Consider the following 25,539-nt stretch of genomic DNA (forward strand, 5'->3'; position numbering starts at 1 on the left):
AACCCAGTCACTCAAACAAATAGATTCAGACATACAAACAGAGAAAGACAGACACTTTAGACATTCAAACCAACAAAGACAAATTCTTGGACTTGCAAACACAAACCCAGACATGTAAACAAATAGATTCAGACATACAAACAGAGAAAGACAGGCACTTTAGACATTCAAATCAGCAAAGACAAATTCTTGGACTTGCAAACACCAGCCCACACATGCAAACAAATAGATTCAGACATACAAACAGAGAAAGACAGGCACTTTAGATATTCAAACCAACAAAGACAAATTCTTGGACTTGCAAACACCAACCCAGACATGTAAACAAATAGATTCAAACATACAAACAGAGAAAAACATGCACTTTAGATATTCAAACCAATAAAGACAAATTATTGGACTTGCAAACATCAACCCAGACATACAAACAAATAGATTCAGACATACAAACAGAGAAAGACAGAAAATTTAGACATTCAAACCAACAAAGACAAATTCTTGGACTTGCAAACACCCACCCAGACATGCAAACAAATAGATTCAGACATAAACAGAGAAAGACAGGCACTTTAGACATTCAAACCAACAATGACAAATTCTTGGACTCGCAAACACCAACCCAGACACGCAAACAAATAGATTCAGACATACAAACAGAGAAAGACAGACACTTTAGACATTCAAACCAACAAAGAAAAATTCTTGGACTTGCAAACACAAACTCAGACATGTAAACAAATATATTCAGACATACAAATAGAGATGGACAGGCACTTTAGACATTCAGATCAGCAAAGACAACATCTTGGACTTGCAAACAACAACCCATAAATGCAAACAAATAGATTCAGACATACAAACAGAGAAAGACAGGCACTTTAGATATTCAAACCAACAAAGACAAATTCTTGTTGGGGTTGGGGTAGGAGACCTTACAACACTGTTCAAATGGAACTTGTGTATTATAACGACCACGGAGTTTCACCCAAATCATCCCCTAAAATGTCTCAAACTGTTTCGCCTAAATCATCTTCTAAAATGTCTCAAATGGTTTCGCCCAAATCATCTTCTAAAATGTCTCAAACCATTTCGCCCAAATAATCCCTAAACGTAATTTCTGCGTGTTCCTTTTGTTTCGGCATCCCTGCACTGTCACATTTGAAATTCCCATGAAACCATTTACCGCGTTAATCTCTTCATCTCTAAGGTGTTCTTGGTTACTCTGTTAAGGCTTCGATAGAATATTAATTTATCGCTAAGTCTAATGATCTGAGAAGCCATATTTAAAAAATAGAATATCAATTTATCTCTGTCACTAAAGACTATTAATCCCTAAGACCTAAAGAAAGCCTTATTGTTTCTAAATTCCCCTTTCGTGGATCAATAATTCCCCTCGATTATGCAAATCAATTTCCCAAATATCTAGTTCCCCTAGGTGTCATTGACCCGTTACTCGATCAATAATCCTTGAATAAATTATGTAGGTTCAGCTTTAGACTTAATTTTAGATGGCAGCACATGTGTTCGTTCCGTGCCTTCTGGGGCCTCCCTACTGACAATCCCATTTTAAGTCGCTTGAGATGGTAACACCCAGTAATTTCATGGTGGTAACAGACATTTCAGGAGGGATTGGACAGGAGAGATAAGGGGTAGTTACGAAAAAATTAATGGCAAGAATAGTTTACTTTAAAGGGCTTACTCTGATTATGTCAGCGCGACCTTTGGTTGATGTCATCTCAATAAGGTCCAATGGTTCCCTTTTTTTCTTTTTCGAACACATTTCTAAAACAGTTATATTACGAAAAAAGTTTTATTTATCTGAAAAATAAACACCAAGGTTATTTATCATTGTAAGAAATAAATTTGGACGTAAAAGAGTTCCCTGGGGCACACCATTACAAATTGAGATGGGATCAGAATAAACATTCAGGTATTACACGACATGCGTTCTATAAGTGAGGAAGGACGCAATTATTCCAATCAAATAAAGGTCAAGTTGAAAGTCATTAGATAGCTTTCCTAATAGTATATTGTGGTTGATTAAATCAAAAGCTTTTTCAAGTCAACAGCAATAACATTGAGCCAGGTATTGGGTTTTTCGAGTGTGTTACATATTGTGCCCATAAGGTGAACAAGATAATGGGTAATAGATGTAGAGCGTAGGTTTCCGAATTGTCTTTGGCCAACATTTGGGATTATCTTTACTTTCAACCACTCAGCTAAAAAGCTTTCATAAAACTTCGAAAAAACTGGAGTTAGAGTAAAGGGACGGACACCATCAAAATCTTGCTTGTTACCTTTCTTTTTTAAAAGGGTAATAAAATCTAATGTCTAAGAATTTGGGAACTTACCAGTAAGTGTAATTTCTTCAGGACGTAAGGACTATGCTTTTGAAAGGCGTTCAACTCAGGCTTCAGTTAGTGCGGTTAGGGTGTCTAAAGGACAAGTACTACTTTTTAATGTTCCTAATTTTTGCCTCCACATCCGAGGGCAAAATAATGGGAAAATTGAGAGAGCACAAATCATAAGGAGTTTCAAAGGAAAGGGGAGGGAGGTTCTGAACTATGGAAGAAAGAAACTTGTTCAGATCATTGGCTGTAACTGAAGGGTCTTTTTGGAAATGGAAATCTATATTATTATGTGTTTTCCCACAAATTTTCTTTATTTTATTATACCATTGCTTTGGCTTTGTAGAAAATAACTCCTGGACTTTGCATTTGTAATATGAAGAAGCAGATTTACGTATTTCTTTTTTTATATATTTTTGCAGTGAGTCCGCTTCCGATGTTTTACCACTCTTTAGAATTTTCAATTTAATTCTAAATAATTTTTTCAATTGGCTAGTAATGTATGGTTTGTCATTAGAACATGTTTTTACTTTTTTCACAGGGAAGAATTTATGCATTTTGTTTTAATCAGATTTTGGAATTCAGAGACTTTAAAATTAATGTCATATTTTCCTTTGAGAGCCAGCCAGTTTTTATTATTAGTCCAAGATCTAAAAGTGTAAAGGCCATTATTGAAAACTGGGTGTTAAGTGGACTCAACGACAGAAAAGGAATGATTAAAACTGTTGAGGGACTTCGTTAATGAACAAAAATGGTAACTTCCTTCTAACGGAGGCAAGGGGACAGGAGGGGCATAGAATGCCTGCATATTTGTGCAAATCAAATCAAGGATAGAATTTTTTTTTGTTCCTGGCATTCCTACAATTTGTTTTAAGGAACCATAAAGGCAATTTAACTTTAAATCATTAGCCTCACCTACTAAGAAAATACCGTCGTTTGGATCTTTGCTATGGACAAAGTCGGTACTACTATGAAGTTGTTGGTAGAATCGCTGTCTTTGTGCAGCGTTTTGATTTGGGGAATAATAGAAGCAGCAAAAGACAATCAAATTAAAGGGGCATGGTAAAACTTTGGGTCTTACACTTACCCAAATGATTTCATCGTAATCTGAAAGGTTGGGAGCATGAATTAATTTAGGAAAGAGATAAATATTTACAAATAATAGTATTACACCTCCCTTTTTACCTAGGGGGTGATCATGAGGACGAAGTTTTGCTAGATTTCACAATAAAGTTTACCTTAAAAGTTTTTTTTTCAATGTGATCTGTTTTGTTATATTTCACTTTAAAAGTTTTTTTTTCAGTGTTCAGTTTTGTTAGGTTTCACCTTAAAGTTTTTTTTCAGTGTCTTCTGTTTTGTTACGTTTCACCTTAAAAGTTTTTCTTTTTTCTCAAAGGGTCTTCTGTTTTGTTCTGTATCACCTTAAAAAATTTTCAAAGTGTCTTCCGTTTTTTTAGGTTTCATCTAAAAAAAAATTTCAGTCTTCTGTTATATCATGTTCCACCTTGAATGTTTTTTTTCAGTGTTCTGTTTTGTTAGGCTTCAATAGAACAGTCAATTATAAAATGAGTCCCTTCCAAAGTTCCTAAGACCACTATTTCAATATGAAATGGCTCTGGGGAAAAAAGACATTGAAGCCTTATAAATCCTTACTAAATCCTACAATTACTATAGGCAAGCAATGGCAAATTTCAAAGTTTCCGAATTTTGCCAAAAACGGTGGAGGAGTCATGTTATCCTCAAATATATTATTATTGGACCTTTCAACTGTGTTGAAATAAAAATCTATCTCAAAATTGTGCTTGAATCTCTTTGAGGATAGAGCCTCTAAAGACCTTGTGAGGGGAGTTGTATGTCCTCCAATTACTTTTTATTCTTAAGAAGCTAGATCTTTTAATTCTCTTTCGAATAAGCCACCTCCATAGTTTTTATGACAAATTCCTCCATGTGAAGTGACTTTGGAGACAAAAGAGAAACTCATTATTGGAAAAATTTTGCTAAGTGGTGCCTTTCCAATGAACAAAAAAAATCCTTGCTTTTTTTGCTTCATAATAAATTTTGATGCAAAAAATTAAGCAATGTGGTGTCCAATTCTTAGTTCTTAGAAAAAATTCTAAAATTCTTGCAAAAATACTGATTTCTTAAACATTAACTTAACATAACTAAATGAAAATAGTGGTTTATTAGTCATTAGCTAGTTCACTAACACATTTTCAGTTTAATAGTACCAACAATAAACTAAAATATTAATGCTAGTTTGTCCTTTTTCAGATATGAGCTTTTCAAGTTCAAAATGCAGTTACTTGCAGCCACAGCCATAACTTTTTTCAAGCATCTTCTTAAATCCTTGCAACTGCTGACAGAGTTTCAATTCTTTAAGTATACTCATAAGTTCTTGGCATGTAAATGAAGTTATATCAATCATTCCAGCTATTTCTAACGCTGAAATAGATCTCTCTTCAAAATCTTTATGCAACCATCTATATAGTGTGTTCAAAAGTCCTTGAAATCGGATGATATTACATCCATTCAAGGCTTGACAGCAGATACAGGAAAGATCGAGGAAATCTGGAATACTGAAATCATCAACGAAGTTGGGGCCTTCCTTCCCTTTTATTATCATAATAGCGAGCTCCTGTGTAGCTTTTGATTTTTGAAAAACGCCATAGTAAGTAGTAAAAATACTTTCAAGGATTTCAACATCCCGCTTTTTAAAAAAAGCATCAAGCACATGTTCCGCAATTTCTTCTTTTATCCCGATAAAATTGTATTTCTTTACGATAAATGAAAATTTCTCTCTATCTAGTGCTTCAAAGTCAAAAACTTTTCCCTCTTTATAATAATCGATCATCATCTTCATTGTATCAAAATCAACATCATCTGCCTTGACAAAATTTGCACGTTTTCCTAGTTTGTTGATCAATTTCCTGAACACCTCACTTATTGCTGCTAAATGGATCTTTTTGGCTTCAACATAGCCACCATTGCACCGAATTGTCATCACCGAGCTTTCCTGCTCGTTTAAAATAGACAAAACTTTCATGAATGCTGACGGTCTATACATTTTCGTACAAGGATCAAAATAAATCGCGAGCCAAAGACTATAGAAGCACCTAAAATAAAAGATAAATAAAGTCTTAAACAAAATAATTATGATCATTCTCAACCCATTATATTAATTATTATTGGTTCAGTCAGTTGAATAATTTAATTTTTTTTTTCTTAGATTGTTTTCCATTATGTAAGTTTTATCTTTCCAATTTTGTTCTTCTCATCACTGAGAACAGTTTCTACAAGGGGTGATTGTAGAAACTTTGCAAGGGGTTCCTTTGACATATATGGACGTATTAGTGCCTTTTTAAGAGTCAAAGGCAATTGAAGGGCGACCAGTCCCTTCCTTTTCTCTTTTTTGTCCACCTCCTGAGCCCCTTGAAAAGTATAGCAAAAGACAAAAATTTTGAAACAGTGATCTTGTTCAAAATTGTTGATATGTTTTAAAATCATACCGACACGTATCACATAGCCCCCATGGCCTATTTCATTTCTTTAAACCCAAGTTTAATAATGGGTAGGATGGAGTAAGTGTGCAGTGTCTCAAGAACAGATCTGGATATTTGGTACAACACTTTTAGGGAACGATGAGGGGTTTTGAACTGAATCAAAAGACACTATATGCATCCAGGTTGCCAAAACGACCCGTCTAGAATATCAGAGGCAACGCTATAGCGTTGCCTATAGTAAAGGCCATACGGCTCCAATGTTTTATCGTTATTATTTTTTTTTCCCCAGAGGCACTTCAAATGGAAGAGGTCGACGTAAAAACTTCAAAGGGGGCTCATTCCTTTGGAAATCGAGAGTTCTAGTGCCCTTTTTAAGGGTCAAAAGTGATTGGAAGACAACAAACACCTCTTCCACGCCCCTCATTTCCTCAAACACATCCAATCAAAATTTTGAGATAACCATTTTGTTCTACGTAGTTGATTTCCAGATAGAAATTATGTTTTTGAGGAGGACACTCCCCCACAGCTCTCAGGGCAAGGGTTGTAAGTTAGGTTCTGGGGGCATATAAGCTTTTTATAGAAAGCTTTGTCGCAGACATTTCAAAAAGGGCTCATTCGATTGGAAATTGAAATGGCTAGTGCCCTTTTTAATAGTCGAAAGTGATTGGAGGTCAACTAAACCCCCTCTCAGGCCCGTCTTTCCCCCAAACACATCCAATCAAAATTTTGAGATAACCATTTTGTTCAACATGGTTGAAAGTTTTGGAAATTAGGTCTTTGAGGATGGCAGCCCCCTCCAGAGCCGTCAGGGTAAGGGTTGTAAGTTATGCCCTGGGGGCATATAAGCTTTTTATAGAAGGTGTTGTCGTAGAAAATTCAAAAAGGGCTCATCCTTTGGCTAGTGCCCTTTTGAATAGTCGAAAGTGATTGGAAGGCAACTAACATCCCTTCCACGCCCACCATTTCCCCAAACACATCCAATCAAATTTTCAGATAGCCATTTTGTTCAACGTTGCTGAAAGTTCTGGAAATTATATCTTTGAGCAGGACAGTCCCACCAGAGTCTTCAGCGCAAGGGCTATGAGTTATGCCCTGGGGGCATATATGGTTCTTATGGAAGGAATGCTCATATAAACTTGAGAGAGTGCTCATTTGATTGGAAATTGAAAGTTCTAGTTCACTTTTTAAGCGTCAAAAGAGATTCAAGGGTAACTAGACACCTCCCCACGCCTTCTTTTTCCAAACCCATCTGATGAAAATTTTGAGATAGACATATTGTTAAAAAATAATAGTTCAAAGGTCAAATAATAAAAACTACTGTGTCAATACATTCCCCCATGGCCCGGAAGAAGGTGTTCTAAGATATGCCCTAAGGGCGTGTATGGTTCTTATGAAAGGGATACTCGTATAAACTTCATAGAGGACTCATTTGATTGGTAATTGAAAGTTCTGGTTCACTTTTTAAGAGTCAAGAGATTTAAGGGCAACTAGCAACCCCCCCCCCCCGCCCTTTTCCCCCCAAATCCATCTGCTGCAAATTTTGAGATAGTCAGTTTTTTTTAATTGTTCAAAAATTAGATAACAAAAACTCCGGTGTCAACACAACTAGACCTCGGCGCCGCGCCGGCGGATCGACCGAACGCCGCCAACGACAGGCCCGGGCAAACACCGCCGAAGTGTCGTAACACCGCCGGCACGCCGGCAGAGGCGGCGGCGTTCGGTCGACTTCAAATTAATTTTGCAGCAATTCTTTATTGCGTCAACCGCAAAGTCGGAGCTTTTCCTTCTCGTGTGGTTTAGTATTTCGATTTCCCTGATTAGAAATCAAGCAGGGCTTGCACTATCCCTGAATTTTCGGGTATTTCCCCAAAAATCTATGCGTCATCCCGAAAAAAAATTTGGTTCCCCGAATCCCCAAAAATCACGGTACCACCCTTAGTGATTTATCACCAGTGACTTTCCCTGCCAAATATTACTTTGCATTACATAATTCAATTTTTTTTTTTCAAGGATCACTAAGCTGTTTAACGTTATTTTGCGTGTTTGTTTAAACCATATAGTGACCTAGTTAATTATAAAGTAAATTATTTTTCTAATGAAAGCTGAGACGGTATCCTATCAATGTGGTATCCAGAGGGGGGGGGGCAGGGAGGTATTACATTTAAATGATAATATCTCGAAATTTTTTTATTGAAAGCAGGGATCCAAAAAAGTTATTTTTTTAATTTAAAGCAGAAACGGCATCCTATCAAGGTGGTATCCCGAGGGGGGGGGGGTAGTGAGCTATCATATTTAAATGATAACGCCTCGATTTTTTTGAATGCAGGGGTGCCAATAAGTTTTTGTTTTTTTTAAAGCAGAGACGGTATCCTATCAAGATGTTATCCAGAGGGGGGGGGACATAGGGAGTTATTATATTTAAGAGATAGTACCTTGATTTTTTTTTTATTGTAAGCAGGGTTGCCAAAAAGTTGAAAAGTTGACAAAAATTAACAAGATTTTTGTGAGTTATGCTTGATACAGCACTTGCATGGTTTTGTCGTCCAAAGGGAAAGGGACATATGCGTCCAACCCATTTTTTTTTCTTATTGATGAAACGGGTTTACTTTGAAAACATTCATTCATAAGTACCAGGCAGATTCACACTAAAACGAATTGGTGTGACGAAAGCGATATCGACATCCCCACCTCACGTTGCGCTCGAGTGACAATGGCGCCCTTGGTCCAGTGCCCAAAATACATTAAAAAGCCAGGTCATGATAAAAGCTTTCAATTTGGGAGGTTCAACGAGGAGTCTTTGAGAATCTTATGACCGCAAGATACTCGATGTTGTAATTTTTTTACGTATCTACAATTGTTTAAAAAATTCGGTCGTCTCACAAATGATTGCCAAAAACATACTCAAATGTAACATTTGGAATACTATAACACTCTTTTCAAAGCTTTCAAGAATAGCGAAAAAGTCTAAAAACCCCTAACTATGCTTGAAAGCTATTTTAAAAACAACTCTTTGAAGATTTCCATAGAAATGACCATAGCAGAAGCTTTGAGCCTGGGTGGGGATCAAAGATGAGTCTTTGAGTATTTTGACCACAGGTGACTTATTGTTGCGACTTTCTTAAATTTGGTAATTTTTCTGACCATTTGGAAATCAAAGCTTAAACTCAATAACTGATACTAAGTGTCTTAACATTTTGCTTGGATTAAAAGTGACGAACTAGGATGAAAATCTCAACATCATTCTGAAGCTACTTCAGTCTGCATATTATTTCATTTAATTACATTTCAAACGGATGAGGTTTTCATTTTTTACTTAAGAAAATAGCTAGCACTTCATTTTTCTTCATACCGAATAAACCATTAAGTGTTTTTGTTTCATTGTAATTGAAATGTTCTCATGTGAAGTGTTCATCATGTATTTTTCAATTTGATAAATTTTCTCCTTTTAGATGCAGTTTATAATTTGACTGATATTAGGTATTTATCAGTTTATAATTTGGAATGAATCCCCAAATGAAAAAATGAATAATATCCAAAAGAACAGCCAAAACCAATAAAGAAGCAGCAGTTCAGCCTTAGCCTACATGACATATATTCTACAAAGAAGCAAAAAAACTTTAAAATACATTTTTTTTAAATTATTATTAAAAACCAGTTTTTAATACAAGAAGGCTTTTTAGGAATCCAAAAGAGCAAAAAAAATAATCAATATCAAAGTCGCCCATTTCAACTGTTTCAAAGGCGACAAAACAGACATAGGCAAAGGGCATTATGAAAAAATTAAGCTTTTAAGTTCAAAGTTATATGCAAAGTTTTTACCCAGATAACTGACGAATTTTGTAATACGGTATTTGAAGTTTTGTATGCAGTAATGAGTAGGGAGGCCCCAATAGATACTAGATACACTGCGTGCTACCATCTATAATCGAGTCTAACGCTGACAGTACATAATTTATGCATGTTTTTATGGTTTTTCTCACTGAGGATGTTTTTTCATGGTTTTTCTCACTGAGGATGTTTTTTCATGGTTTTTCTCACTGTTTGATGGATGTCAACATAAGTTCAACAACATTGATGAATGTAGACATCTGGTTATTGTTTGATGGTTATGTGTGTTGGTCAATTTATTTGTTGTTTTCTTGGAGATTAACATGAGTTCAACAACAACTTTGATGTAGACATCTGGTTATTGGATGTTTCTTGGATGGTTATGTGTGTTGGTCAATTTATTTGTTGTTTTCTTGGATGTCAACATAAGTCCAACAACAACTTGGATGCCAACAACAATTGCTGTTGTTTTCTTGGATTTCAACATAAGTTCACATCAACAATTGCTGGATTATCGACTCTAACAGGACAGGGTCAATGACACCTCGCTCTAGGTCAATTCATTTGTTGTTTCCAAATGTTATTGATCCGCTAACGGAATAAGATCACGTGTCTCTTTCTAAGCCAATCAGGGAGTTACGTAAGGTTTCCCATTACATCACAATTCGCCCTTGAGATTTTGTATATAACGGATATGCGTTGAGGTTTAATTATCATACAGTCTCAAGCCACCATGGATAAAGCATCTGATATTATTGACAAGGAAACTTTTTCTACAATGATTAATAATGTGAGTTCTGTTTAGTAAATTTTCTTAGTTTATTTCCAAATAAAATCATTTTACATAGTCCCCCTCCAGTATATTCAAATTCAGGTAAATACCCCCCTGAGCCCCCCAATACAAACACCACTATGCGTTTTTTATAGTCGTTAGAAATCGTAAAATAGGCTCTTTTTCATCATGTAAACCCCCCCGTTTACGACTTTAATTCTTTCTTTGAAAATAATTATCTTTTTCGATAAATTCTTGCTTTCTGTATCCTACCTAAAGTGACAGTCAACTTCCGTCAATCATTATGACATTAAGCCGCTAAGATTTAAATAGGGGTAATTATCAAATACTGTCAACGCACATCCGCTATGAAGGAAACCATGGAATTAGGCATTACGATGGTTTCACTAAAAAGATGCTTCTTTTTGGTCAAATTAGCGACAGTAAATCTTTTGAACTGTAAGGGGGAAAGGGATTTTATTTATAATAAATAGTTTCATGTAGTATTTATTTTCAATTTTGAGTACTCAGTGTTTATACGGGGAGGGTGTTTCAAATTCAGGGTATACCCCCCCCTAAAAAAAATCTCCACTTTGCGATGTTTATAGTCCTTAGAAAGCATAAAATATGTTCTTTTTTCCACTAAGTAAACCCCTCACCCCTCCTCCCACCATTCATCACAATTTAATTCTTTCAATTGAAGTTATTACTCAAATAGTTTCATTTTTACACACGTTTAAAACCATTAAAATCTTCACACTTGTGACTTAACCTAGCCTGTGTGTGAATAAGTCTCAAAAGGGGAGCTTCGCAAACAAATCTTCTCGCACGCGCGTTGTCTAGATTAACAAAAACATGGGTGGTAGCTAGACACGGAAATGATTAAGGCTACAGGCTTTGCGTAATTCTAGACGGTTTGCAAAATGGATGGTAAAATTAGAAATGGTAAAATTAGATCTATGTCTCTCGCACTCTAAATGAAATACATCTTTTATTAACAGAACGGAAAAACATTGCTTTTGCAGACAATTATACCTAATGAGAGGAGTTTTCTATTTTCAAATGACTTTGATGAAAGCAAATAATGTCTTAGTTAAATCTTCAAAGTTTTACCTTCCCGGAAAGAAGGGATGGGGCATTTTAAATGCTCTTATATTCGAATTCATGGATTTTATCTACTCTTTAGATGATTAATAGTTTAAGAGGCTTTCATAAAAACCTTTCTTTCACTAATTTCCTTTCTTCTGTAAAAAGGGGAGTCGATATTTTTATACTAAATTTTTCTTCTTTTTAAGGATGTTTCCGACAAATGCCCGTCTCCTCCTGAAAAGAGAGCTAGAGTCAAAGATAAAACCCGAGTGAGGGCGTCAGTTATACAATATGGTTGCTGTCCGAAACCCTCCAGCTCTTGACTGCCCGCCCAAGTTTCATCTGCACAGGCAACAATACAGCCAGGCCGAAAACCAAAAAGAGAGTGGATGGCTGCTTTCAATGCCGCACCACCACCTATACAAGATCATGAGGTTGCCCTCCAACATATGTTGCCCAAGTTTTCAAGACCTATCCCGTCTATTCAAGGTCATGAGGTTTCCCTCCAACACGCGCTACCAGGACCATCTGGCACCCAAGTGCAGCCGGAATTTAGAAATGTAGGCATTTTTTCCTCTAGTTTCTACATGGTTATAAAAAAAATATCTACCTATTTCTTCCAACTTTTTTAGGCCTTTCTTTTCGCTATTTTTCGACATTGTAATAGTGTGTCAGAGATATTAAAAGACATTTTTCTCCCAAAGGAAATATAATGTTCCCCCTTTGAACCATGTCAAGTGCATGCATTCACTCTGCCGAATTAGGTTAGTGAAGCCAAAAAGGGCACTATATTCTTGTCATAGTAAGGTTAGGTAATTTCTATTACGATATAAACGAAAGGTTAATCTTGCCTCTACAAATTTCTTAAAAAACAACTTTCTAACGGAATGAGTTGTGTATCATGACAGGAATAGGCTAACCATTTCAAATCATGTTTTTTTCCAAAGCAGATAAAGAGTATTAATATGGATTTTGTTGGGGGAATCGTTTGAACAAAATCATAACCTGCTAAGTAATGTTTTAGATTGTAAATATCTTATATTAAGGTGGAACTTTCAGAATATATGGAGTAAACCAAATGCTACTAAGCACATGTAAATAATAATCCAATTTTAAAAATAGGGTGATTTAGACACTTGGAAAATAAGCTATTTTCTTTTATAGATTGTATTGGTTCCATATTCCTTGTCGCCGTCCTCATCAGTTGGAGAAGATGCATCTATGGAGTTTCGCAACAATTCACCAATCAGTGAATAGCAGGGTATCGTTAATGAAATACCTGACAATATCGATGATTTTTAAGTAATTATTCTAATGTAGATAGTAGCACAGTTGAGCAGGGGGACTTACCTTTGCTAATTTCAAATAATATGCAACTTTTAGAGGATTTTACACGGGAATTAACAGGAAGCCCTGCCCCCATTGATTACACGAATATAGTTCAAACAAATGAAATGACTTCTCACAATCCTATTGTTGAACAAAGTGGGGGAGGGGTGGTGATAATATACAAGAAGGGGAGGAGGGTGAGAATACCCAATTTATGACATTTCCAGGCCTCCAGCTGTCAAGTTAGTTTTTAAATACAATAGTCGTCTACACTGCGACTTTTGGGGATGCATTTAATTCAATTATGGGGGGGAATTTTATATTTGACCCTATAGAAATTTTCCATATATAGGTAGATAAAATTCGTCCATGCTAAGGACACCAGATTCAGTTGTGGGGGGTAGGGAGGCTATTAAGGTTTCAATTGTTTTAAAGGTGCTTTATTTAAATGAGGGTAAGAGTGAGGTTTATGCCCATTATGTACAGACTGAGATGCTAGGGGTCTACCCGCGTTTAGAAAACTACGAAACAGTTTTTATGGATTGGGTAGGCCACAATTATTATGTATCTCAAAAATTGTAACAAAAATGGGAGTTGATCTGTGTTTCTTTTTATTGAAAATTTAAGCGTTAATATTTATAAATTTAAAAAAGATTTTTTTTAAAAGGGCGACATGGGGAGGGGCAATAGTTTTAAAATATAATCCAGATTTAGAGGGTTGCAAGGGCGTTCAGCGATCTGTTTTGAAACAGGTCAAAAATGTTTCATGTACGCTTTCCTCATATCAGCTTTCGAACCACTACGAAATGACGCTACAAAGATAAATTTATAATACTGTGCTGTACATGGGAAGGTGGGGTCCGGTTTTCCCCCTGTACATTTCACTTGTTTAGAGGGAAAATACCCAGTAACACTCAGGTCCATTGATATTTTTGAAAGGGTTAATGCCCATTTAAAAATCAGCGTTACTGTGGTTCAGTATGAAACTGAATTTGAGGATGGGGTTCGTTCTAATAAGAAGGGAGTGTTGTTCCCAGTAAGGGGCCCGTCAATTGAATTGGTGAAGCATTGGGTTTGGTTGTTGTACATACCACCCAGTGAATCTAATGCAATTGGCCATTTCAACCCAATTACAGACATCAGTAGAGTTCTGGGGGAGGGTAAAAAGAATAAGGGGGTATTTTTCTACTGTCCGACATGCCTGTCTAGATTTCATAGTGATTTAAAATTACGGAATCATATGAAGCATTGTAGATGGCATGGCTATCAGTCAGTGGAAATGGTTTCAGGTGATAGGGCCATTTTACGTTTTAAAAATTTCCAAAATACCGTCCTCCAAAGAAATAAAATCTCTTTGGATTCTGAAGCAAAGCTAGTGGAAATGAATGATCCTCGATTTCCGAATCGAATCAAAGAACATCGAGCCATAGCGGTTTCCTATGCCCATGCGCAAAAAGATAACTCTAACACTATGCAGTTGTTATAAATAGTCGAAACGTTGGATGAGGATGATTGCATGATCAAGGCACTGATTAAACTAATTGGCACCACAAATGGAGCTATTTCTCGTTTGAGAAATACCCATTACCCAATGTTGTTGTCTGCAGAGGATCGTCTTGCGATAAAAATCAAAACATATGCTGGGTTTGTAAGGGGGAGTTTGAAGAGGGGGCTAAGAGGACGGGGACTAGGGGGAAAAGAGGGGGGGAGGGGAAAGTCAGAGACCACAATCACTTGTGGCAGGAAATATTATCAGAGGGTAGTAATTTTAGAGGGATTGCATATCAATCATGCAATGTGAATGTAAGCCAGCTGTTTTTTATACCGGTTTTCATTCACAACGTAAATTATGATTTAAATTTCATTTTATCGGCTTTGGCACTTATGCATAGGGAGGGAGGGGGAGTAGATAGTCCAGGGGTAAACAATTAATTTACATGCAATATTATCCCCAAATCAGCCGAAAAGCTTGTGCTTTTCGAGTTGAAATAGAAGGTAGTGAATACAGGGCAAACGTGCTGGAATAAAATAAGGTTTTTAGATTATTTTAGTTTTCTCCCCAAGCCATTGTGTCAATTGATTCAAGTGCAGAAAAGTGACAATTTTGATAGTTTTCCTTTGCTTAAACAGAACTTTCCAGACAGTGAAATGTGTGACCTACTGACCTGTAAAGGTGTATTTTCATAAGACTATTACTGTTATGTCTCTCGGTTAGGCAAGTAGAAACTACCTCCAATCAAAGCTTACTATAATTCACTCACCAACCGTGAATGCACTACCGAGGAATACGAATTTGCCAAGAGGGTCTGGGCTAAGGGTAATTGTAAGAATGGGTGGGATTATTGTAGACTGTACTTGGCCAGTGACATTTTAACTCTGTTAGATATTTTCTGTAAAAACAAAGAACAAATTTATTCAGAGTTTGGACTAGATATAGGCCATTATTTTTCTACTCCACATTTGGTGATGGACTTGATTTTAAAAATTAGTAGGGAAGAAATAGGGTTGATCACTGAAGTAGATCAACACCTTTTTGTAGAACGGTCAATGAGGGGTGGGTACATTTTTCATTGAAACTGCATTTTGACAGCAGATCTAAGCAGAAAAGATACTGGTTGAAAGTCAAATGCAGTTTTCATTGACATGAACTTGTTGTATCCCTCGGCAATTTCTCACTACTCTTTGCTGTGTAGGAACTATAAGTGGCTTGAGAATCCTTGTGAGTTCCCCTATATTCACACTGTCGAGGACAATGGGCCACAAGCATGGTTCCTTGAAATTGACGGTCAAATTCAATTGGCGCTTCATGATTCTGTCAAGGATTTTGTTTTCCCCTGTATCAATCGACCAGTGACCAAGGACTCACTGAGTCCATACAATGGATCATTGGTTGTTGATATGGGGATACACTGGACCCCCTCCAAGCAGAAACTGATTGCAGACCTAGACCCTAAACATATTATCGTTGTTCACCATGTGCTTTTGCGCTGGATGGTGAACAATGGTTTCAATATCACAAAAATACATAGGGTCCTGCAATTCAGTCAAAAACCTTATTTGAAAACGTTTATCGATACCTGTGTCGATAAACGCTCTCGGGCAAACAGTAAAGTAGAGAAGGAAATGTACAAGCTTGTTTTAAATTCAGCGTTTGGCAAAATGTGTGAAAGCTTGTAAGACATGTCTCGTTGTGACGTTGTGACCACCCCCTGAGAATGTACTGAACTTATTGCAGACCTAAATTTTACATCGTTCACAATCATAGAAACAAGCCTGGTTCTTCTACACAGGAAAAAGAGAAATGTGGTGCTGAACAAGATTATAGCGGGAGGTAGTTCAGTACTTGAAGTTTCCAAACAGCTCATGTTTTCGTTTTTTTACAATGTGTGCAAGGTACAATGGCCAAGGGAGGGGGAGGTTCAAGTTTATTATGGGGATACAGATTCTCTGCTGTTAAAAGTAAAAACCGGCGATTTATTGGGAGATTTAGAAAATGGGGAACACATCAGCTCGCGGATGGATTTCACAAACTGGAATGTATCCCTCTACCCTGGGTTGGTGAAACGTCAGGCCCCCAATCAGCTACTCATGTTAAAATCAGAAACGGGGAGTGATTTGATATCTAATGGGGTGTTCCCGGGTTCTAAAGTTTATTGCGTAGAAACTCACAACAAAGATGTAAAACAGGCGTGTAAAGGGGTGCCTACACATTTTGTAAAAAAAACAATTTCAACATGAGTGTCTACAGAATTGCAATTCGCTGTCTGCAGTATAAAACTTATACTGTTAGAGTGGGGAAAAATGCAATGTCGTGTATATCCGAAATAGTTTTTGTGCTCGAGAATGGTGCAAATGTACTCCCCCACGGCCACTATAGAATTTCAGACCACGTTAAATGTGTAGACTATCGCAACCAACTTGGTCTGGATAAATGAAATCAACCTAACCCAAACCAAACCTCACCTGATAAATTAACTTAAATACTCTAACCTAACCTAACCTTTCATGAATTAACTTAAATGCTCCAACCTAACCTAACCTTTCATGAATTAACTTAAATGCTCAAACCTAACCTAACCTGTGACAGCGACGGCTATTGTATACTGTTTCGATCCGAAATCCCCCGGGGGTGGGCGCCCGCAGCCGGCCTTCGGCCCGTGGCTCCCGGGGGGTGGGGGGTCCTGCCCGTGGCTGGCCGTCGGCCCACAGCTTCCCGGGGGTGGAAAGATATCTTTAAAATTCATAGTGTTCAACTGTGCTCTTTTAAGTTGTAAGTTGTTTTTATGTCAATAAGTGTTGTACATATAGTGCTGTTGTTCAAAAATGTGTGTGTACTATTCTTGATGTACAAAAAAATGTTTTTTATGACAATAAGCGAAAAAATGCTGTTGTACATATAGTGTGTGTTGTTCTTGTTGAACAAAAAAAAGTGTTTTTGATAATAAATATTGTTGTTGTTGTTAATAAATATTGTTGTTGTTCTTGTTGAACAAGTGTTTATGATAATAAATGTTGTTCTTGTTGAACAGAAAAGTGTTTTTTATGTTAATAAATGAGTGAAATATTGTTTTTCTTGTTCTTGTTAACGTAGATAGATCCATGGGAAAATTATTATTATTACTTATGTATTGGACAAGTTTGGTTTACAGTTAGTTGTAGTCCGCCTGTTGTCAACAGCAGCAGCAGTATGTATCAATTTAAAACACCATTCAGATTGTTTCTGTGTGGTCCATCAATGTCGGGGAAAACGATACTTTTAGCTAAAATAGTAAAAAATTGTAATGAAATGTTTTGGAGAAAACAAAGACAATTTATCATTGCTATAGTATTTGGCAAGGGTCCTACGATCAAATAAAAACAATTGACACATCCATGCCAATACAATTCATACGGGGACTTGATGTTTTCAATAGTATTGAACCAAACTCGTGGCTGATTATTGATGATTTGGCTGAATCAATTGAACAATTCTCACGAGAAATGCTACAAAAGTTTACTAGTAGTTTTCATTATTAAAACATTTCCATAGACCTTGTCATACAGAATCTGCTTCATTAGTGTATGTTTGTGAGACATCTTCCTTTTAATTGTGCAATCTGAGTTATCTACCGATCTTTTCGTAGTTTCAGCTTGCCAACAACTATCAATGGACAAATATATCCAGTCACTCTCAAATTTTTGCTATCAGCATACAGTCGGGCGACAAATAAGCCCTATGGGTACATTTTGCTAGATCTTAATCAGAATACACCTGAAGATCTACGTGTAGTCACAGATATTTTCGACAAAGAAATTACTGTATATCTTCCGGTGAACAGTAGAAAAGGCTATTCGTTGCCATCATGACACTGAAGAAACTACACGAACAACGGCATTTATTTTCCGTTTTAGGAACTTCAAAACCTCCACTCGGGAAGGCCATACTCAAACTTGGTGTTGACAATGATTTCATTAAACTAATATCTGAACTTTGTTTAAATTTAACTGAGAGCAATGTAAACTTGCCAGAAGGTGTTAGACAACAGACAAAGCAACATTTTTACACTATACGTGCCTTGGCTTGCAAAAACAAGGGAAAATTTTTTAAAAGAAAACGTCTCCTTCAAGCGGGCGGTAGCTTTTTTACACTTTTACTGCCAATAATTGCTGGACTTCTAAACAGTTTTCTCTAGAGAATGGCTAAAACCCATAAATTGACGCCATTTGAACTTGTCCTCTCGCCCGTGGAACATTTTGAAGACAATCTAAGCAAATTCATTAATGATGAAAATATTGCCGATGATAAAAAGCTAGTTTTACTTCAAGATGCATTGCGACGTGTGGACAAACATAGACCTTATCGTGAGTGACCCGCTACCATCACAGATCCCCCTAAAAAGAAAACATCTCCTCAAGATTCTGCACAATCAAAAGAGAAGGAGTTGAATTCCATAGTGACATCAATTGGAAACCTTTTGCCAGTGACCTATCGCGAACAGAGTAAAAGAGTATTAACATATCTCATATTGGAAACTGGTGGTGATCAAGTTCAGGTCGATAGCACAGGGAAACGAATTATAATACAGGGAAAAATTTATATTCTAGTTGATTTAATTTGTGATATGGTGACGAATCGTAAAAGACTTTTATCATTTGACAATAATCTATACACCTTTCTAAATGCACCAAACTTCCTCAAAAGTTTTATTGGCAATAAGCGAATTCTAAAGAAACTAAGAGAATATAGTCCTCCTACAATGCCAACACCACCATTTAAAAAAGAAGAAGATTCAATATTGGAAAATACTAGCAGCAGCAGCAGCAATGATTTTATAACACCAACGATGGTGACCAGACAAAAGCAACGACGGATTGATTCACCCTCCAGTGTGCAAAAGTGTCGAGGACATTACACTACGTGTTTGCGTTCAAAACGAATGAAGTTCTGAAACATGTATATGAAAATATTGGTGAAGCGGGAAGTCTAAGTTCCCCCAAAACGCTTTCTAAAGTTGTCTCTAACATAGATGGCAGCACATTAAAAAAAAACAAAAGAGTATCTAGAAAATGAACTGAGTTACACTCTGCATCGGAATCGCAGGCTTCGTGGCATACAATATCGACAAACTAAAGCCTGTTTCCCTCTGCATATAATGCAAACTGATCTTTTAACTCTAGACGAGATTCAACGGCGTCACAGTACACCATACAAATATATTCTAGTGACAATCAGTGTCTTTAGTCACTATGCCTATGCCATTCCATTGCAATCAAAGAGAGGTGTTGAAGTTGCTCATGCCTTAGAAAGTATTCTTGAACGGAATTTCTATAGAAAATTCAATCGGATCGCTGTAGCGAATTTGTTAATCCTCATGTGCAAAAGATTCTATTTAAACATAATACGATACTCTATCATAGTCACAGCCCGATAAAGGCTGCATTGGCTGAACGATTGATAAGAACGATTCGTCTATTAATTTAAAGATATTACACACTGAAAAATACAGCGGCCATTATTTACGATTTCGATGAAATTATGGAAGTATTTAACCAACGACCACAACGATTCCTGTCCAACTAAAGCCCTCGGGACTTTCATTGCGGTGAAATGTATTTGATGCTTTTCTTAAACAATATTCCAGTGGTAGTGTCAATGAGAAGAAAAATAAGAAATTCAATGTTGGTGATACTGTTCGAATTAATAGAACCACCAATATTTTTGAAAAGGGGAAATTATGTATGGAGCAATGAACTTTTTAAAGTGTCCAAAATTCTAGACACTACACCCACGACAAATTGCCTGTGAGACACTAAAGATGATGAGATTCTCGGCGGTTTTTATGAATACGAACTGCAAAAAGTTAAAACACTAGTGAAATTTATCAAATTGAAAAGATATTAAAGAGTCGTACTCGCAGGGGCAAGAGACAGTTGCTTGTTTGCTGGCTAGGAGGCAACTCTGATTTTGATTTTTGGGTCAGTGTTGAAGACTTTAACAATGCCCAATGATTTTCATGTGACTTTCATGTCCAATGTTTCTGATCCTCTCTACAATGACTTGAATAGAACAAGTGATTTTTGAACGATACTCCCTCTCACCATCAAATTTGACGGTGCATATGAAGTGGCTCTGGTCAACTGTATTCTCAAAAATACATATGATATCCTGAGAAAAGATCGCAAATATGATATAAAAATTAGACCCTATGATTGGCTGCCACACTCAGGTGATCAAGAACAAATTCAAAAGATCAATTGGATGGATTATTCATATATTGAATTACCCTATGAAGAACTAACCTGTTTGTATGGTTTACGTCACTCTATGACATATAATAATTTCTAATCATAGAAAACTAACCTTTTATTTCAACTATTCAAAGAAGGGGGGCAAGATTTATATAAGTTCGTCTATTGCTGACGAAAATACCACTTTCAATTAATATACAAAAGACCTTCTTGACCTTAAGGTCAATATAATCAACGTTAAAAGTGGTGAAACCACCAATTTTAATTTTGCTTACTACCCGCCTGCCTTCTACACGGACACTTGTATATTTCTCTACGCTTCATTTGTGGAAACATCCCGGGTTGGCAATAGCAATGTTCCCCTCCTACGAGCTCTTGAACAAAAAACCAATCAAGAACATATTCACCACTACAATATAAAGCATCTTCAGTATATCCCCGTAAACACTTCCTATTTAGAACTCTGTCAGTTAACACTAAGAACTGAATTATGTGATCCCCTGGCAATATCAAAAGGTTTGGCTGTGATTAAATGCCATTTTCGACCCATCGTTCAACAAGTCCTTCGTCCTGTCAAAGTCCTTCGGAAAATCTTAGGTCCAGTGCGCGAACCCTTGGTGAGAGATTAAAACAAAATGGAAAAGGTTTAAAAAGGTAGAGAAACAGTGCATCACTCATCAGTCTCTACTCAGGTCAGAAACGAAAGACATCACCCCTGTCAAAGAAAAGAAGCAAAAAGCCGACACTCTCTGTAAACAGAAGAAGCAGCCCCAGAAAGAGAATTGTTACATGAAAACTAGATTACTTTTCTTAAAATTATCTACCTATTACATGAAGATTCTCAAACTTAAAGACCCTTCTCATTAAAACTATTCAATTCATAAAATGATGATGTGAGTATGAAATATGGATATTACGCATAATTTTATCCACAACCGCCCCTCTCCAATAATATCCACTTTCAAACTTATTCCAACGAAGACTCTTTTATGGACATGTCATCGACATTTATAGAATTACGAATGAAAGTCCGGAAATCCGATAAAACATTGCCAATTCTTGCCGATGGAATCTCTTATGAAAATTGTATATTACATAATTTATTTCGTCAAATTAGTGTCTAAATAAATGGCACGCTGGTGAGCACAAGCAACAATCTCTCAAATTATACAAGCTATATGCAATTCATGCTGATGACACCCAAGTCATACAAGGAATTGAGAGGCACCTCCAATGGATGTGAATATATTACTAATACTAATAGTACAGATGCAGTTAAAAATGCTACAACTAGTGAACTACATCTAGTTGGAAAAACATATCATGAAATATTTAATATACCCCAATGGCTACCACCCAATGTTAAAGTGGATATAAAATTAACGCTTGCACCATCCAATTTCATTTTACGAAAAGAACTTGCTGCCAATCCTGATGTGACTCTTTCCGTCACCTCGGCAATACTACATGTACGCAAACAACAGGTTATGAGTTCTGTTATTTTGGCAGTGGAAAAACTGAGAGCCAGTGGAAATAATATTAAACTACCTGTTCCTCATGCAATCAACAATCAACGTCATATTGTCACAGGGTCACGCACCTTCACCGACTCATCCCTTATCAATGGCGAAATTCCGTCAAAACTGGCCTTGGCATTTATAAAAAGCGCTAGTGCAATAGGATCGTGGATGGGATGTCCACATATATTGGAAATGTTTGGACTTCCATCTCTTGTCTGCAAAGTAAATAGAATCGCAGTCTACAATATATGTTTTGATAAAACCTATTGGACCTTGTATGAGTTGACCATGCAAACCCTAGATCATGATTCACAACTATTTGAAAATGGTATAACCGAAGATATGTTTGCTAAAGCACATGGTATCATTGTATTGGATTTGTCTGGCATCGAGGATATGAGTATAGTACGTACGGTGAGTGTGCGTTTAGAGTGTACATTTGCCGACCCGTTAGCTGAGAGTATTGCACTAATCTCGCTAAATCAATTTGAAACCTATTGGGAAATCATTCCCGAAGGCAGTGTTCTATTAGACTTGGCACCATGAACACCAGTCAAATAATCAATGTATTTAATATGGATCCCTACATGTCCAAATACAAATCCTATTGTCTTCCCTCGGACTTTCTTGGAAAAATTCAAAGTGGCAACAATACCCTGATTATTGTTAATAGCAATCCATCGACTGTGCAGACGGGTCATTGGTTATGCATTTTTCAAACAGCAAAGAATATAGAATTTTTTGATCCTTTTGGCCTACCCTATACATTCTATACTCCCCACATCAGCAAGTATATTGAGAGCAGTGGGAAAACTATTATTCAAAATCGGAAGAGAGTGCAGGATCTGACGACTAAAAGCTGTGGCTTCCATGCACTACTAAATTTTGTGTTCCGATGTCGCGGCTATACTTACAAACAGTTTCTCAACATTTCGGTAGCCATCCCACGTCTGAACGACTTTATGGTGGAAAATATCCTCTCTGACCTGTATAATATTAATTTTAGTGCCCTACGAGTAAAGTGCTTAAAAAATGTATGTGAATTTGTTTATTAATAAATGAAAAATGAATATACAACAATGTCTTTATTCTTCACTTTAGTTAGACTCGATAATCCAGCAATTTTTGATGTGAACTTAAGTTGAAATCCAAGAAAACAAAATCAATTGTTGTTAACATCCAAGTTGTTGTTGGACTTATGTTGACATCCAAGAAAACAACAAATAAATTGACCAACACACATAACCATCCAAGAAACATCCAATAACCAGATGTCTACATCCAAGTTGTTGTTGAACTTATGTTGACATCCAAGAAAACAACAAATAAATTGAGCAACATACATAACCATCAAACAATAACCAGATGTCTAAATTCACCAATGTTGTTGAACTTATGTTGACATACATCAAACAGTGAGAAAAACCATGAAAAACATCCACAGTGAGAAAAACCATGAAAAAACATCCTCAGTGAGAAAAACCATAAAAAAAATGCATAAATTATGTACTGTCAGCATTAGACTCGATTATAGATGGCAGCACACAGTGTATCTAGTATCTATTGGGGCCTCCCTACTGTAATGCTCGATGAAAAAAACTACTAGTTTTGATAATTATTTATGTTAAGAATACATAGCTAATAGATACTTGAACTACTCGTATTAAGCAAGGGTTCTGAAATGCCACAGCCATTTCATTTCTACCAGATTTCTACTTCTGTTGATGAATAACGAAGAATACCAGTTTCCAGCCAGCGACTTGTGAATTTTTGAACTCATAAATAGGCTCAAATCTGTTTAAATTTAAGCTGTGATTTGAGAAAGACTGATGAAAACACTAATGTTTGCGGTCAGCACTGATCGCACCGGTGGTGCGCCACCGACATCTTACCGGCGGCAGGCCGCCGACATCTTACCGGCGGCGCGGCGTGGTGCACTGTTTTTTGTCCCACTGCCGCCGGTCTTCCCTCATCGGCAAGACGCCGGGGTCTAAACACAACCCCCTAGGGCCCGGAGGGTAGGTGTTGCAAGTGTTATCCTGGGGGCGTATATGGTTCTTATGAAAGGGATGTTCATATAAACTTCAGAGGAGGCTCATTTGATTGGAAATTGAAATTTCTAGTTCACTTTTTATGAGTCAAAAGATATCGAAGGGCAACTAGCCCCCCCCCCCCCACACACACACCCTTTTTTCCCCAAACCTATCCGATAAAATTTTTAAAATAGCTATTTCATTAAAAATAATTCAAAGGACAGATAAGAAAAACTCCTGTGTCGACGCAATCCCTCAGGGCCGGGAGTCAGGCGTTGTAAGTAATACTCTGAGGGCAAATATCGTTCTTATGGAAGGGACGCTCGTATAAGATTGGAAGAGGGCTCGTTTGATTGGAAATGTAAAGTTCTCGTTCACTTTTTAAGAGTAAAAAAAGAGATAGAAGGCAACCAGCCCCCCCCCCTCCACACCCTAAATGGATCAGATATAAAATTTTGAGATAGACATTTTTTTTTTAAATAGTTCAAAGTTCAGATAACAAAAACTCCGGTGTCGACACAGCCCCCCAGGGCCCGGGGTAGGCGTTGTAAGTTATTCCCTGGGGGCATATATGATTATTATGGAAGGGATGCTCATATAAACTTCATAGAATCCACATTTGATTGGAAATTGAAAGCTGTAATTCACTTTTTAAGAGTAAAAGTGATTGGAGGGCAGCTAGTCACCCCTTACAATCCATTTTTTTCCCCAGAGGCACTTCATATAAAAGGGGTCGTCGTATAAACTTAAAACGGGGCAAACTTTTTTCACTTTGATATTGTTAGTTTGATACCAGTTTAGATACTTTGATGAAGATTTGATTTTTTGTTTAAAGTTTGATTTTGAAATAAGGAATGTTTAAAAACTTGAAACTTTTTGCAATCAAAAACGAATAAAAATTTATTTTAAAAAAACTTTCCGAAAAATAAGTTTTTCAAAAAAAAGTAAAGGCCATTTTAAACTTAAGCTCAGCATGTACAAATACCTTTTAAAATTCAAACTCAAACGACCAGAAATTACTATTAAAGAATAAATGAAACCTAAAACGAACAGAAATTAAATAAACAATCATAGCAAAAAACATACAACAAGCAATAATATAAATGAATAAATAGATCTTAAAGCGAGTAATGCTTAGATTGAATATGAAAATCAAGCTTAAAACGAAAGAAAATATTTTGCTATTGAAGCATAAATGAAAGTTAAAACGAACGGAAATTAAATAAACAATCAATGCAAACAAACATACAATAGATATTAATGTAAATGAGTAAATAAATCTTAAAACGAGTGAAACTTAAATTGAATATGCATTTAAGCTTGAAACAAACAAAATTCACTACATACAAGAGTTTGGGTATTGCCTCCTTCTCTCACTGTAAAAGTCTCAAA

General features: G+C 36.6%; 2 protein-coding genes across 2 annotated transcripts in view; both read right to left on the reverse strand.

Annotated features, from left to right (window-relative positions):
• Positions 1 to 25,539, reverse strand: part of LOC148954200 (uncharacterized) — a 195,267-nt gene that overhangs the window by 106,981 nt on the left and 62,747 nt on the right. The gene's annotated exons all lie outside the window — the stretch shown is intronic.
• The window catches only part of LOC148954201 (uncharacterized), a 28,749-nt gene continuing 7,744 nt past the window's right edge, over positions 4,535 to 25,539 (reverse strand). Inside the window, exon 2 of the mRNA XM_089086978.1 lies at positions 4,535 to 5,461. Coding sequence (XP_088943104.1) covers positions 4,648 to 5,412 — 765 coding nt within the window. The 5' untranslated portion in view covers positions 5,413 to 5,461 and the 3' untranslated portion in view covers positions 4,535 to 4,647. The remainder of the gene's footprint in view (positions 5,462 to 25,539) is intronic.

The sequence above is a fragment of the Artemia sp. Qi Xiang Cuo genome, chromosome 3, assembly GCF_049724085.1.
Source record: "Artemia sp. Qi Xiang Cuo chromosome 3, ASM4972408v1, whole genome shotgun sequence".
NCBI lineage: Eukaryota > Metazoa > Arthropoda > Branchiopoda > Anostraca > Artemiidae > Artemia > Artemia sp. Qi Xiang Cuo.